This window comes from Hyalella azteca, unplaced genomic scaffold, assembly GCF_000764305.2.
Source record: "Hyalella azteca isolate HAZT.00-mixed unplaced genomic scaffold, Hazt_2.0.2 contig11325, whole genome shotgun sequence".
Classification (NCBI taxonomy): Eukaryota; Metazoa; Arthropoda; class Malacostraca; order Amphipoda; family Hyalellidae; genus Hyalella; species Hyalella azteca.
Genome location: NW_025941326.1, coordinates 80,914 through 95,374, shown reverse-complemented (window position 1 = coordinate 95,374; position 14,461 = coordinate 80,914). Strand labels below are relative to the sequence as shown.

The 14,461-nt window shown below is 38.9% G+C and overlaps 2 protein-coding genes and 1 long non-coding RNA gene across 3 annotated transcripts; all 3 read right to left on the bottom strand.

Moving 5' to 3' along the window:
* On the bottom strand, positions 1-939 carry LOC108666091. The gene is made up of 3 exons (XR_001930474.1): positions 896-939; positions 528-621; positions 1-54 (listed from the first exon to the last, which is right to left on the bottom strand). It is a non-coding gene; the product is annotated as an uncharacterized LOC108666091 (long non-coding RNA).
* Positions 940-2,122: 1,183 nt separating this feature from the next.
* On the bottom strand, positions 2,123-7,641 carry LOC108666086 (arylsulfatase A). Its single transcript, XM_018152900.2, has 9 exons — positions 7,174-7,641; positions 6,916-6,996; positions 6,693-6,825; positions 6,300-6,466; positions 5,888-6,012; positions 5,401-5,531; positions 4,941-5,049; positions 4,567-4,702; positions 2,123-3,947 (listed from the first exon to the last, which is right to left on the bottom strand). The coding sequence occupies exons 1-9, from the start codon at positions 7,533-7,535 to the stop codon at positions 3,788-3,790; spliced, it is 1,404 nt and encodes a 467-aa protein (XP_018008389.1). The 5' UTR covers positions 7,536-7,641; the 3' UTR covers positions 2,123-3,787.
* A 2,157-nt stretch (positions 7,642-9,798) lies between these two features.
* Positions 9,799-13,738, bottom strand: LOC108666085 (arylsulfatase A). Its single transcript, XM_047882799.1, has 7 exons — positions 13,643-13,738; positions 13,059-13,235; positions 12,361-12,525; positions 11,576-11,684; positions 11,209-11,344; positions 10,754-10,943; positions 9,799-9,840 (listed from the first exon to the last, which is right to left on the bottom strand). Exons 1-7 carry the CDS (start codon positions 13,736-13,738, stop codon positions 9,799-9,801), a joined length of 915 nt encoding a protein of 304 aa, XP_047738755.1.
* Positions 13,739-14,461: the final 723 nt, after the last annotated feature.

The following is a 14,461-nucleotide window of genomic DNA, read 5'->3' as shown; positions in this document are numbered from 1 at the left end:
CCAGCAGATGAAGCACTCACTAAAGTTGACTTTAAGCCAGCGTACAAGAGGGCCCTGCAAATGAAGGATATTAGGCCTCAAACATGAATTGAAATGTACATTTATTGTCAGAAATTAGAATGTCTTAATAGATGCTAAAGAGTTGGAATCTGAATCAAAAGTGAAATCTATTTTACGCAACGCTCAAGCCCCAGTAATTTCTTAATTTTTGTGATATTGTAGAGTCAAGAACAATTACCCATCATTAATAATGCCTTTAATAAAGAATGACTTTAATTAACGAACGTAATTAACCAAGAGGAAAAAGCGATAACTAGAGATAAAATAGAGCATGTAACCAAACATCAAAATGGCCATTAACCTGAGCTTTTAAAAGAGTAATTAACAATTCATTGAACTGGGCATCAGTCATCTAAGAGGTCATCAGTCAAGGCTTTAAACAACTGAGCAAACAGAGCATCAAACAGTTCATCAAGGAAAGGAGCATCAACCTAGAACTTAATTCATGAGCAAAAATTAAAACTGACGAATTGCTTCTTTTTGTCGCTCATGAGCTTGGAGAGCTCGGTCTTGCCGGCAGACAGCTCCTCTTCATTGTAGGTGAAGTCTCGTACAACGAACCTTTAGGAGAAAACCGAAAGTTCTTGTTGTGAGCCAAGTAGAGGTTAATTTTTTTAACAAGATAGCATTCATGCAACCAAGAGGCAGAAAAATACAATACTGGTAAGAAACATATATATATATATCTAGAAATTCAGTTTTTATAAATTGGTTGATTGAATAATCAATAACATTTGAGGAACTAATATAGAATTTGCTATAACAAGATCATGAATGATGTCTCGCAGCAGTAAAAAAATCGTCAAGGGTATACGTGGATTAATAATATCCTCACTTGTTTTCTCTGGCGTGTAGCTTGTACTCATCAACAACTTTATTTCAAGGATATACGTGGATTAATAATTGAATGAAAGCTGTGGAAGCTAATCTGCATTAAATTAAATATATGAGAGAAGAATATACGCAAGAGCGGAAATAACATTTAGATCGTATTAATTGACTGTAGATTTACCTGGATGGGCTGCACGAGGGGCTAGTCACATAAAATTGTGTGAAGACTTTACTTTGAGCTGCCAGACGATCGATGGCTGGGGACTGCGAGGTTGGATGACCGAAAGCACTGAGGTCTCCATACCCTAAGTCATCAACTAGGAAGAGCACTACGTTAGGGGGGCTTGCATTATCTGTATACTGGCGAGACGAGGCATTCGACTTCTCGGGACTTCTATGTTGTGCAGTATAATATGTATTGGTACTGCCATTAATGATCGAAGACTCTTTGGTGTTACTATCGCTTTCATATCTTATAAACACCACGCTCAGTACAACCGCACCGACGCATACGAAGAGGAGCACAAGCCCTGTAGTGCTCATTTGAACTATTTTCTTCTAACTGAATTTGAAAAATAATTTCTCAATTGATTGAATTATTAATATGTCGCTAAAGTATCTACACCAACCATGGTCACGTCGATGCTCAAACTGACAGCAAGGCCTTGTAATGCGAACAAAGTAACGACTCAACAGCACCAGACGTTACCCTGGTCAAACGACCTTGGTAATGGAGAGCTGAGAGGAAGGCATTGAGCAGATTCCTTAATGCAAATTAGCATAACAGACTAAGATTTAATTATTAGTATTTCTCAATAGGCACTAATGGTTATGAAAAGAGGTTTGCCATGCGTCGGAATATTTTTGACCAGCTGCACTAACAGACAGAATAGCTTTTTCATGCCGATTCCTACGTTATCGACCCGTCAAATGAATTGTTTGTTTATTCGCTGCCCAAACTATTTCAGGAAGGAATGTTTTAGATGGTTAAAATTTCAGGAAGATAGAAATTCAGAGAATAATTATGAGGTCGTAATATTTCAAGTTTTATTTTGCACCATGAACACGAGTCATGAAGAAAGCAAGACTAAAAACGTCATAAACTGTAATACCGAAAAATTATGATATATTACAATTAGAGTGGGGCACGATTTTGCCGAGTGTCTGATGACATTGTCAGTAATTTTTTTTATATTTCGTTGATTGAAATTTGAATAAATTTTTAATTTCCCACAAAAAAATGTTTGTATTGAGGGACTTGAAAAATTGTATCGAATTTTTATCTTCTCCAAGACCGGTCCCTTGTAAATTTATCTGCCCCTTGAATATCGTCCTCTGCCCCAACGGCGGTGATGTTGCCCATGTTGCCGACTGCTGCCCTAACTTATAACAACAAATGGTCAAAATAAACTACACGTTTATGAACGGGCGCACACACATGACCAGCCAGTACTAAAGTCCAAAATTATGAATGGGAGATGCTTTTACAGTTGACGAGTTTATTTAGTTTAATGTTACTTTGGTCGAGTTTAACATTACAGTGGTCGACATACTGGTTGAGTTTTTCTACATGAATATTCTTATTTATCGATACACCAAATTTTCGTCAATCACCATACATCGACGCTGCTCCAAGACACAATGGAGGCTGCTGGTCTTCACCCAAGACGTCACTCCCCCAATATATTAGCACAATAAGCTACGAGATAGTCTGGTCGTGGGGCCTAAATAAGTTATTTTATTTCGGAAAGAAAAAAAAAATAAATAAACTCGTGAAACATGACGAGCAAAGAAGATGAATATTTATACCTCCTGATGCAAATAAGACCATTGTGTTTACTCGTGAACCCTGAGACAAATATTCTCACTTAGTATTGGTCTTATAAGTCAGGAATTGATAACGTCATGGTTGAACTCTATACTACTACTAGTTCAACCGTAGATAATGTTCTCTTAAGCAGAACAGCAACATCCGCAATGCTGTATATAGAGCTTGCCTGTGCATGGTGTTGATGTGAATTATTATTTTCTTCTGTGTTAGTCGCAAAACAGAACTTCAACGCTCCGTAAATGCGTGGCCTGTGGATAATCAATCTCAATCGCACGATAAAACGGGAGAGAACTCAAATCAGACGTTATATTGATGGTGGTGAATTATTATCGGAATTAGATGATAATTTAAAACACGTTAAAAATGACGCGGCATTGATGCTGAAGAGTAAAGACTACAAACTATTCATGAATCTTTTTTTTTAATAAGTTTCCCAGCCTTAATTGGCAGTAGAGGGAACAGCAACACGTACGGTTTATGTGAACTTCCAAGACCATAGGTCCAGTAGAACTGTGCACTGAAATCCTTTAATCAACCGTCTTAAAACTCTACCAACAGGAAAATAGAAACATACCTTAGAATAAATCGCGACAATCAGTCGAAAATGAGCACAATAAAAACGGCTTTCATAAACAGAGATCGTCGCTCATTTTCGCTCATGCACTAGTAGCTGGTCCCATGGAGCAGGACCTAAAATTCAGAATAGGATACTGTTTGTTGTGCTAAAAATTGATTCAGAAGCCCGTCTGTTTCAATAGTCGACGGATCTGGAAAGTATTAACTTCTACTTCCAAGATACCCCTGTACACTGACATGAAAAAGCATTTATGGCAAAAAGACACTATGCCTGAAGTGCTCGTTTTGCGCACTAGACCATTCGGATACATTGTGTTCCTCTTTCAATTTTAAAACATAATTTATCATAAGCTGAGCCTTCAATAACTTAAATAGATTGTCCACAAGCCAGTTAGGTCCCACGTTTCACATGAACGTCTAGTTTCTTCACTTGCCTTTACTAATCAGATCATCACTACGACGAGAAATGTGGTGGTCAATTGATCATTTCTATTTGTCTGGGCAGTCACAACATGAGGGGAATGGATTGCAGCGGCGGTCGGTGCAGCAGGGTTGAGATCGTTCTTCGTGGTCCTGCGTGGCTGAAGTCATCCAAGTCATGTCAGCCATGTGCTGAGTGCGCCACGCAGTCAACTTCATTAGTGAAGATCTGAAAAGAAGTTACGGAGATCGAAAAGAAGCCTTTATTAGTGAAGATCTGAAAAGAAGTTACGGAGATCGAAAAGAAGCCAACTCACTCAAATATGCCCATTTAATAATATAAGCATAAAATTAATCTACGATTGAACCATTCTTTTCATTATGGAGAAGAAATTGGGCACGTTGAAAGCAGTGTTGATGTTATTCATCGACGGCAATATTTATCTTCAATTTTACTAAATTTTTTTGAGGAATGTGTTCACTTGATAACTGCGCAGTGCCAGCAGGACATTTAAAGCGTCAGCGCAATCGTTTCATTTTTTCCGAAAATGAAAAACTTCATTTGACTCTGAATTTTAAATAACTCGTGGGTTTTATTCATTTCTGTACTGCACAGTGACCGTTTTAATGTCAGTCCAGTTGCTGCAGAAATGGGCTGTCCAATAGTTAAAAGTAATTGTTATTTAACGCGGAATTTTACCGAACTCAAGGAATTAGTTCATAAATTTCATGGATATAATGTTCCTTTTAAAATAGAGTAGTGAACGATATTATGAAGTATAAACTTGCATGGAACAAGCACGCATCTGAAAATATATATATTTTCCATCAATTATAAATTAAGGTACCGTTGGCTGGTATCGTTGGCGATGTTCCAGCGCTCGCCAGGATCAACAGACAAGTCGTAGAGAAGAGGCGGGTTGTGCTCCGTGAGAGGATGTCGTGATGTGCACATCTCGTCGTAGTTCTGATCGTCCGAGAGTCCTGGCGAAAAATATCAACAAGTGGTTGAGAATTAATCGTACATCGATAATTTTAGGATATAAAAAAATTTTCGTACTGAAATATCATCAAGTTAAATGAAAAGGGCGTTTCGTTCATATATTGACACAAATTCAGGCAAATATCTAGTTTGATCTAATGAAACTATTCCGCTATAGATTTTCGACTGTCGTGAGAGCATGTACATGTACAGCAAATGAATATCACGATCAAAACTTGCCATTCCCAGCAGTGAAGAAATGAGCCTTCAGGCGCTGGTAAACAACGGCGTACGGCCCAGTTTCAGGGCTGGGATCCTTGGGGTACACCGCGAAATATTCCCGAGGCGACTGGTAACATTGGAAGAGTGGTTATAACAGAGGGCTGTGCCAGCGAGCTTTGGACATCGTTAGGCCACGAATTTTTTTTTTTAGAATTTAATTGAAGGTTATATCCTGAGCTGCTAGACAACGTAGGTACAACTCACAGGAATGTTATCATAAAACGTATGAAGCTGACCGCGTAGGGTTAATAATGGTGAAAGAAGTATTGAAAAATCAATGAATTAAGGGTTAACATGAAGAAAATAGGTAAACGTGAGCATTTTCTAATTAGGTTCAAATGAGGCATACATACAATCGTTTCACTATAGGAAAACTTTATAAATAGTTTCAACTCCCGTGCTATAGAAATAGTTATACCTTAGAAATTTTGTCGAGCAGGAAATCTGAGGCGTCGAAGCCGTCGAGCTTGAGGCCGCTGGTGTCAGCGCCGGTGAGCGCAGCGATGGTCGGCAGAACTTCTAGCGAGCTCAGCAACTCGTCAGTGCGGCCTTAAGCAAATACGTGCTTTATGAAATAAGATTCCAAAATAAGAAAGCCGTGTTATCCGTACATAAGAAAAGTACAAAATCTATAAGTTAGGGGAACTATAGAGCAAGATAGATTTTTTCAATTGCATGAGCATATGTTTAGTCTTAAAATGCCTCGTACCCTACGGAACAACTGATATCTAGAAGCTATTTTATATCTACCGTCCGTTGAAAAGATCTGATCAAAAGGCCAGTCTAGTCAAGAAAAGTACAAAAATCGGCGACAGGCCTATCCAGGCCTATTCTTTAAATGCCGAAGATACTATACTATACTATACTATACTATACTAATAGAGACGACTGTATATTTCTCTTACCAGGAACGATGTGCCCCGGCCACCTGACGAAGGCGGGAACCCTCACGCCGCCCTCCCACGACGTGCCCTTGCCGCACCGCAGCGCCCCTGCGCAGCCGCCTTGTTGACGATGCATTAAATCTGGCCTTAACAAAATTATAAACTGTGTGAATAAGCGGGTTGAATAAGTGTTTATGATTGCAAAATGATATGTTTGTGCAACTGGCATTTCCATTTTTCTATACAGGCATTTTTTTCATTACCACTGTAATCTTGCTATTTAGAAATTGACGTTCAGTACAATTTTTAGCAACTATTTAAGAATGTCCTACTTACGGTAATTTTCCAAAAATCTCTCATATAAGCCTTACTCTTCCCATCCCACTGTAACAAAATATTTTTTCTCCATAGTTCAAATAATGTGTCAGCACACCCATTGTCAGAGAGGAACCACACGACGGTGTTGTCGGCGAGGTCGAGCGCGTCGAGTGTCTGCAGGATGGTGTCGATGGAGTGGTCGAGCTCCAGGAGAGCGTCGCCGAAAGTTCCTCGCGCGGATTTTCCAACGAATTCCGCAGACGAAAAATGGGGAGTGTGAACCTGAAAATAATAAAAATTACACTTTCATTGACCGTAGGGGTAACGGCCCTTGAGACTATGGTTTAAAAAACGGGAAATGCACAACTGTTGATTTAAAAAAAAATAAAAATGGGACTCTAATTGACCGTCAAAAGTTACTCGTCCCTTGAGACTATGGTTTAAAGAACAGAAAAGGCACAACTGTTTATTTACTAAAAAAATCGGGATAGAACATTTGATAACGTACGTGCATGAAGGGCATGTAGAGGAAGAATGGAGCGTGTTCCAATGCGCTGACTTCCAGAAACTGCGTGGCTCGGGCTAAAAGTTTGCTGGCGAGAGAAGACAATGGCGTGGGCTGTTCCACGATCGTTGTGTTGCTGGAAAGAATTTAGAGGAAAACTTAATTTACACTATCCAATAATTCTTGGATCAAGGCAAGGAACGAAGGGAAGAATTTCAAATATTACTGTGCCAATGGGTTGTCGGGCTCTAGCACGCCAGGGTAGATGCCGGAGCGCACCTGGTACCGCCCCGTCAGGAGGGAAGCTCTAAGTCCAAAAATTGAAATTTTATCCAACGGAAATCGTAATCCTTTATAATTGCAATTAAATGGTCGTAATCATTCAGATTATTAAATTCAGACACTCTATCCGTCACAGCTTACAGACAAAGATTGTTAAGAATAATGCAATTTCGAATCGACTATTGTGTTTGAAGATCTGTACCTGGATGGGCTACATACGGGGCTGGTGACGTAAAATTGTGTGAAGACTTTACTTTGAGCTGCCAGACGGTCGATGGCAGGGGACCGCGAGGTTGGATGACCGAAAGAACTAAGGTCTCCATACCCTAAGTCATCAACGAGGAAGAGCACCACATTAGGAGGCTTTGCATTATATTTAAGCTGCTGATTGTATTCCTTAGACTCCTCAAGCTTATTGAGCCGCTCCGAGTAAAATATCTCTTCTTTACCGTTTATGCTCGAAACCCCATTGGCAGTATTATCAGCGCCCAGATATTTCCTTAACTGCGCACTCAGTACAGCGGTACAAACGCAAATGAAGATCACCACCCCTGTTGTGGCCATTTGAGCGATTTTCGTTAAACAGGCTTCGATAATGTCCCATAAATTAACCTAATGTAAAGAAAACGTTGTCTCCACACCACCCTTGATCACATCGATGCTTGTACTGATAGCAAGCATGAGAACATCGAGTTGATCTAGAGTTGGCGATACTGGATGATATCTCCTCTGTATTCGGAGGTCAGACACTCAACTTAGGTAAGGGCATGATATACTCATCTGATGTCTTGATAGCCAGCTTATGTGTACATTATATGCGCTCTGCACTGTCAGAAAAATTACCGTTAACGCTATTACCGGCGTTAACGGTAAATTACCATAAACGGTATTACCGGCGTTTCAGTTGCCGGTCGGCACGTGAAAAGAAACACCGAGTTGCCGTTTTTATTCGAATTTAACACACAAAATCCGTAAAACATCTGATAAAAATGGCGAAACAGTTTATTTTCACGTGTCGACCGGCCACTAGAACCCCGGTGGGACCGTTTTTTCATCGTTTTTTTCTAACAGTGCGACAGCCACAATATATTTGCAATGCCACTCTTTAAACACACACACAAAGACACAAACTTTCTAAAATATTGATAAGATTGTGTCTTCCAAGGAAGCTTATCCGTAGCATTCAGGCAAAGAAAATTTTTTGCATGATCGAGTCTGCTTGGGTCACTATTGAATTCCATCAACCAGGAAAATTATCGTGTATATTATCTGGACCTGAAAATTTTCTTTGCCCTTAGTTGGAGAATAGCAAGGCACGTTCGCAGTTGTGTCATCAACCTGTGTCAACTTATACCAATCTGTGTAAACCTTAGCCAATCATTGTCAACCTCTGCCGAGCTCTTGGAAATCAACGTCAATCTGCTTCCTAAATAAACGCATGTACTGAACAATCACTACAGGCCTTTATGCGGCTGATGCAGCAGCTAGCAGGCTTGGCAACAAAGCTAATTGGTATCTGGAAACAAATCTAAGACTATTGTGATCTTAGATTGTGAATAGATCTCAGTTTCATTCCTAAGAATTTCAAGAAGATTGCTGCGCCACGAATTGACAATTTCACTGCCGGAGCGTCGTGCATTTCAATCCCATAAGTTTATTTTAAATTGAAAAAGAATTTAATGCAGAATATAAATAATGTTAAATATTACAATGCTTGTATTTCAACTTGATTTTAAAGCGTTAATGCTTATCAAATACTAATATAAATAACTATTTCTTCAACTTTTGCGGCTTGTCACCGGTCTAGCATTTAGAGTTTAGACTAATTGGTACCGCTGTGCACGAACAACACCGTTCAGTGATAACATTTGGTTATAAAAAAGTTTGTATGTGACGACAAAAGAGATTATATACGCTAACGCACAAAATAGTACCGTAAGATTGAGGGAAAGAATATATGGTAACAACGCTAGATTTCTTTCGGTGAGATGTAGTGGTATATATAGTGAGGACGCAGACCGATAAAATAGAATAGTATAGTATAGTATCTTCGGCATTGAAGAGTAGGCCTGGATAGGCCTGTCGCCGATTCTTGTGCTTTTCTTGACTAGACTAGCCTTTTGATCAGATCTTTTCAACGGACGGTAGATTTAAAATCGATTCTAGTAGGAGCATATAGTAATAGTAGTAGTAATAGTAGGAGCATACCGTAGTAGTCAAAATAGGTGAGAAGAACGAGATAAAAGGGTTCGTATATCATAAGAAAGTTAATATTTAAGTACAGAAATCACTTTTCAAAGCTCATCTCTATTCAGATGGAGCTATGAATCGTGATTTTGGTGACAGCCCCATCTGATGAATAGCTCCCTCACTAGATAGGTGGAGATGTCTCCGTAATGTGTCAAATAAATTATTGTGAATATCCATGTCATTTGTGAACTTACATGTTACAAGGCCCGGTTTTCTTCCGCCCTAGTGAGCGGAAATTTCGACCTTGAATCAGTTGCACTGCGTGATTTTCAGTCATTGTGTTCTTTGATTTTCTAGTTTATAGAGCCTTTTCATGTCGACCAATTTCATACATGTTGTTTTTATCATGTATTACGATTATTTTAAGGGGAGCGAGTTGTATTAATTTTATAAAATTTTGAATCATAGTTTGTGGATCCATTTTGAGTATAATTATAGTAAATGCGTCAAATTTGCATTGCAACAGTTTTTCCCACTGTTTATTTTCGCATCTGTTTACGTCCAAATTTTTTCAATGATTAATAATTTTAATTTCATCAAATTGGCCCTCCTAGATGTAAAGAATCTTAGCTTTACATCATGAAACAGGCTTAATTTTATCTTGCATGAACACTCTGATCTACAATCAGTGAAAAAATTGAACCCCGATTACGACTTTTTGGGCAAACAACATCGTTGGATGACCTGATAAAATATACGAGCTGAGTTTACATAAATTTGAGAAGCTAATGGTTTGTGCCGCATCTCTCTCAAGGCAACATGAGATGAAACTTCAACTGGATGCTTTAGGCTTACACTCCGGAAGCAACAAAGATTAAATCAATTAAGAAAATGAACTTTTTGACTGTCTGTTATAGTAAGAATCGTGTAATTGTACCATCCATATATACTTATTAAACCAGAATTTTCAAGTATCCAGTTTTAACCAGTATCCTACTTAAACTCTTGAAATACAATTATACATTGTAAGTTTCTGCTAGAAACAACCATAGAAAAAGTTCAAATTTTTTACTTAATTAAGTAAAACGGTTCATACATGTAAATTCATCACACACAAATTAACAAAAAAACAGAAATCATAAATGTATTAATTAATAATTAACAATATGAATAAAATGAGACGAATTAATAATATGAATATGAACTCAATAAAATTGCAGTATTTTGAGTTTGCATGATAAAGCTGCATAAGATTGTTAAAGCCTGTCTTTACTAAATCATCATTGATGATGTCGAGCTGGAAAAATTATAAATGATCCTCACACCAAATTAAAATTATTTTTTGCTGAAGCATTGAAATGATTTTAATGCAAAGACTTGTCCATAATTAGTGAGATTATGCATTGTGAAATTAATTTAAAACATTTTAAAAGTTATAATGATGTTTATATAATGATTTTTTTTATAATTTAATGTTTACCTCATATGTAATTAGCAAGAATATTTATTCATAGCAAAAGTGCGTGATTCTTTTTATAGAATTTTTTTATGAATATACATTTCGATTTTTTATGATGTTCGTCTACATCTACATGACAATAGGGCTCGCAGTATTTATATTTAAATGCTGCGATCAATTTAATATTGGAAGGGAATGGATTGCAGCGACGGTCGGTGCAGCAGGGTTGTGATCGTTCCTCGCGGTCCAGCGTGACTGAAGTCATCCAAGTCATGTCAGCCATGTGCTGAGTGCGCCACGCAGTCAACTTCATCAATGAAGGTCTGAAAAAGTAATGCACCATCGAAAATAAATTATTTTCAAGTCGAGAAACTCCTTTGAATGTTGACAATCAAAATTGAAAGCTTTTTCCATTCTTTCGGTGCTTGTCTTAAACTATTTGGAAAAAGTTATGAACAAATTATATGAATCAAAGAACGCGAATATTGTTCTGTTTGATTAGGTGGTGCATACGATGAGTTTTAACGATAATTTACCTAGCAATGGTGACAAATTCTAATTCTATTCACATCTGAGGAGTGAGCGTACTTGAAGCTGGAGTCGTTGGCGATGTTCCAGCGCTCGCCAGGATCAACAGACAAGTCGTAGAGAAGAGGCGGGTTGTGCTCTGTGAGAGGATGTCGTGAAGTGCACATCTCGTCGTAGTTCTGATCGTCCGAGTGTCCTGACGAAACAATCAACAAGTGGTTGAGAAATAATTATCTATTGATAATTCAAGGATATAAAAAATAATTTTTAGTGATAAATATGATCATATTCTACGAAAAGGACGTTTCGTTCATTTCTTAGCACAAATTCTGGCAAGTATTTAATTTGTTCTAATGAAACATTCCGCTATAGATTTTCAACTGTCGTGGAGCATGTACAGCAAGTGAATATCGTGATCAAAACTTGCCATTCCCAGCTGTGAAGAAATGAGCCTTCAGGTGCTGGTAAACAACGGCGTACGGCCCAGTTTCAGGGCTGGGATCCTTGGGGTACACCGCGAAATATTCCCGAGGCGACTGGGAACACCAGGAAGGGTGGTTATAACAGAGGGTTCCGCGAGCGAACTTTGGACATCGTTAGGCCACCAAAATTTTTTTCAGAATTTAATTGAAGGTTATTTCCAGAGCTGCTAGACAACACAGAACGCACAGGAATTTTGCCCTAAACTTGGACATCGTAGAACGCACAGGAGGTTTATGCCAGCGAATATTGGACGGGGTTAGGTTATACAGAAAACGGTAACAGTTTTTTTATAACATTTGAAGTCGAGGATGGACAGGTTATATTTGCTCTGAATATTAAGAATATAAATTTGTGCCTAGAAAATATACTGTATATGGTTGTTTTGAGAATATGACATTTCTATTGGAAGTCCTGGGAAACTATAGCTACATAAACTATAGGTGGCAGATGAAGGATTCCCACAAGTAATAATCTATCAACAGCTAACGAAATACGTTTTTTGAAAAATGGGACATAAGTTGCATTCGTGGATATAGCGCAGAGAGTGACAGAGAGCGCATTTTCTCGTCGACGAAAACGTGAAATCGCGGACGGACGGACAGACAGACGGACGGACGGACAGACGGACATGGCGAGCACAATAGTGCATTTTTTTCATAAATGAGAAAATGCGCTAAAACATGAAGTAATCTGTGAAATAAATTTCACGGACATAAATTACTATTATACCATGAAACTTTTGCCGAGCAGGAAATCTGAGGCGTCGAAGCCGTCGAGCTTGAGGCCGCTGGTGTCAGCGCCGGTGAGCGCAGCGATGGTCGGCAGAACTTCTAGCGAGCTCAGCAACTCGTCAGTGCGNGTCGTCGAGTTTGTCGCAGTTCGTCCAGTAATGACCTGGGCACTTTAGCGGTCCGCACTCGCCATACACGTCAACCGCTAAGTATTTCTGCAGCTCAGCAACATATTTATATCTGTTATTTGGGTCGCCACAATTGGAACCCATTATGGCAACATTTTTACGTTTCATTTTATAATAATCCTCTGTCGTATTCAGCCACTCATTTTCAGGTACTGAAACAGTTCTTCCGTACGGCACTGGTACACTCGAATCCATTCAATAGTTCATTGACCCTGTCTCTTATACACATCTAGATGTGTATAAGAGACAGGGCGTGGGCTGTTCCATGATCGTTGTGTTGCTGGGAAAATTTAGAGAAAAAACTGATGTAGTCCCTCAACTAAATCAGGTGCCAGAGAAAAAATCATAGGACACATTTTTAAGTATGGCTGGGCAAATTGATATTGTCCCTTGTCCATTCCACTTATAAAAAAGCTACGAAATATTCAACAATTAGAACAATATCACCCCTTACTTCGTTAATCACAAGTTTAAAAGAGTGCACCTACATATATAGAGGACACGATACGTGTCCACTCCAGCACATATCGTAACAAGGCTTGTCAGGGAAGCAGGCGTAGCAGGGGCACATGTCGTGGCTGTAGGGAACTCCCAGGTAGTCGTCGAAGCCGTGGTGCGCGGGCAGATATTCTCCTTCGTACCCAACGCCCAGGTGCCATTTGCCGACAATCAGAGTGCGGTATCCCTGAGAAATATATCAATTAAAACGATCTTTTCATTAAGCATATACCTAAAAATCTTAGATACTTCCTAGTACCAAACACAGTAGTAATGTTGGCCTCGAATCTTTCTTAAACTATTTTAACTGTACGAGAGAAACTAAGTTCTCTTGATACTATGAGTTTTAATTTCACGACGATCAGAGTGCGATATGCATGAATAGCATTAATGTTACACGCGATGAAAGCGTGGAAAAATTTTACTGAAAGAAAGCAAGTTAATAAAATTGAATTAGTGTAAGATATTGTTTCTTTCGCTGTTGTCCTAAATCCTTTGATAATTTCTCCTGTCGCCTTCTATGTCCAAATTCAAGGTAAAACAATTTATAATTCTTTGAAATTAATAGCATGCTTAGAAATGTGGTACTCAAACTTGGTTTTTAAGGACTTCCGCGATGGTAGTTTCGTTGTGAGGTAGCCCTCGAGGGTTGTCTGGTCTTATCACACTGGGATAGATGCCTGAGCGCATCTGGTAGCGCCCCGTCAGGAGAGAGGCTCTGCGACGGTCAACATGCGTTATCAATTAAAAAAATATAACTCAGTACTCACTGCAGTGAGTGACAGAGAGCGCATTTTCTCAAAATCGACGAAAACTTGAAGTCACGGACAGACGGACGGACAGACAGACAGACGGACATGGCGAGCACAATAGTGCATTTTTTCCATAAATGAGAAAATGCGCTAAAAATATAACTCAGTACTCACTGCAGTGAGTACTGAGTTATATTTTTTTCCATAAATGAGAAAATGCGCTAAAAACGACGACGTTACAGAGCAGTAACCAGAATAATTTCTATTCATACAGCGATTGAAATTTTTTCTTTGGAAAACGATTTCTGCCATCATTTTAGAATCATGCCATTTCAAATTGTTACTAATCGCAACCATGAGTTTATTCGAAGAAATTGAGCCTCTGATAGGTTTTGACCTTATCTTAAAAAATAAGCAAGTAGTACTAGACTGCCGGGCCTATACCTACAAAAAAAGTTAAGAGATCGTAAGTTCATCAGCCAATCATTGGTGGCCTTTCAAGCAAAATCCACCGATCATAGACAAGAAAATAGAGCGTAAGTAATTACGTTCACTTAGTAAGTTTTGAAAGTATCGCCCCAGACATAAAGCGTACATGATTGAAATGACCCCTCCCTGCCTCCCAGTATGAGGGGGGTAGGGAGGGAGCATTTTTGACGCA

Bases quoted from the DNA above. Each gene is read 5' to 3' on its own strand.
- LOC108666086 (XM_018152900.2), bottom strand. From the start codon at position 7,535: ATGGCCACAACAGGGGTGGTGATCTTCATTTGCGTTTGTACCGCTGTA. The intron at 5,050-5,400 runs GTATAACTATTT...CAATGTTACCAG, and splicing joins TGCTCGACAAAATTTCTAAG to TCGCCTCGGGAATATTTCGC. The intron at 3,948-4,566 runs GTACCTTAATTT...ACTTCTTTTCAG, and splicing joins GCCAACGATACCAGCCAACG to ATCTTCACTAATGAAGTTGA.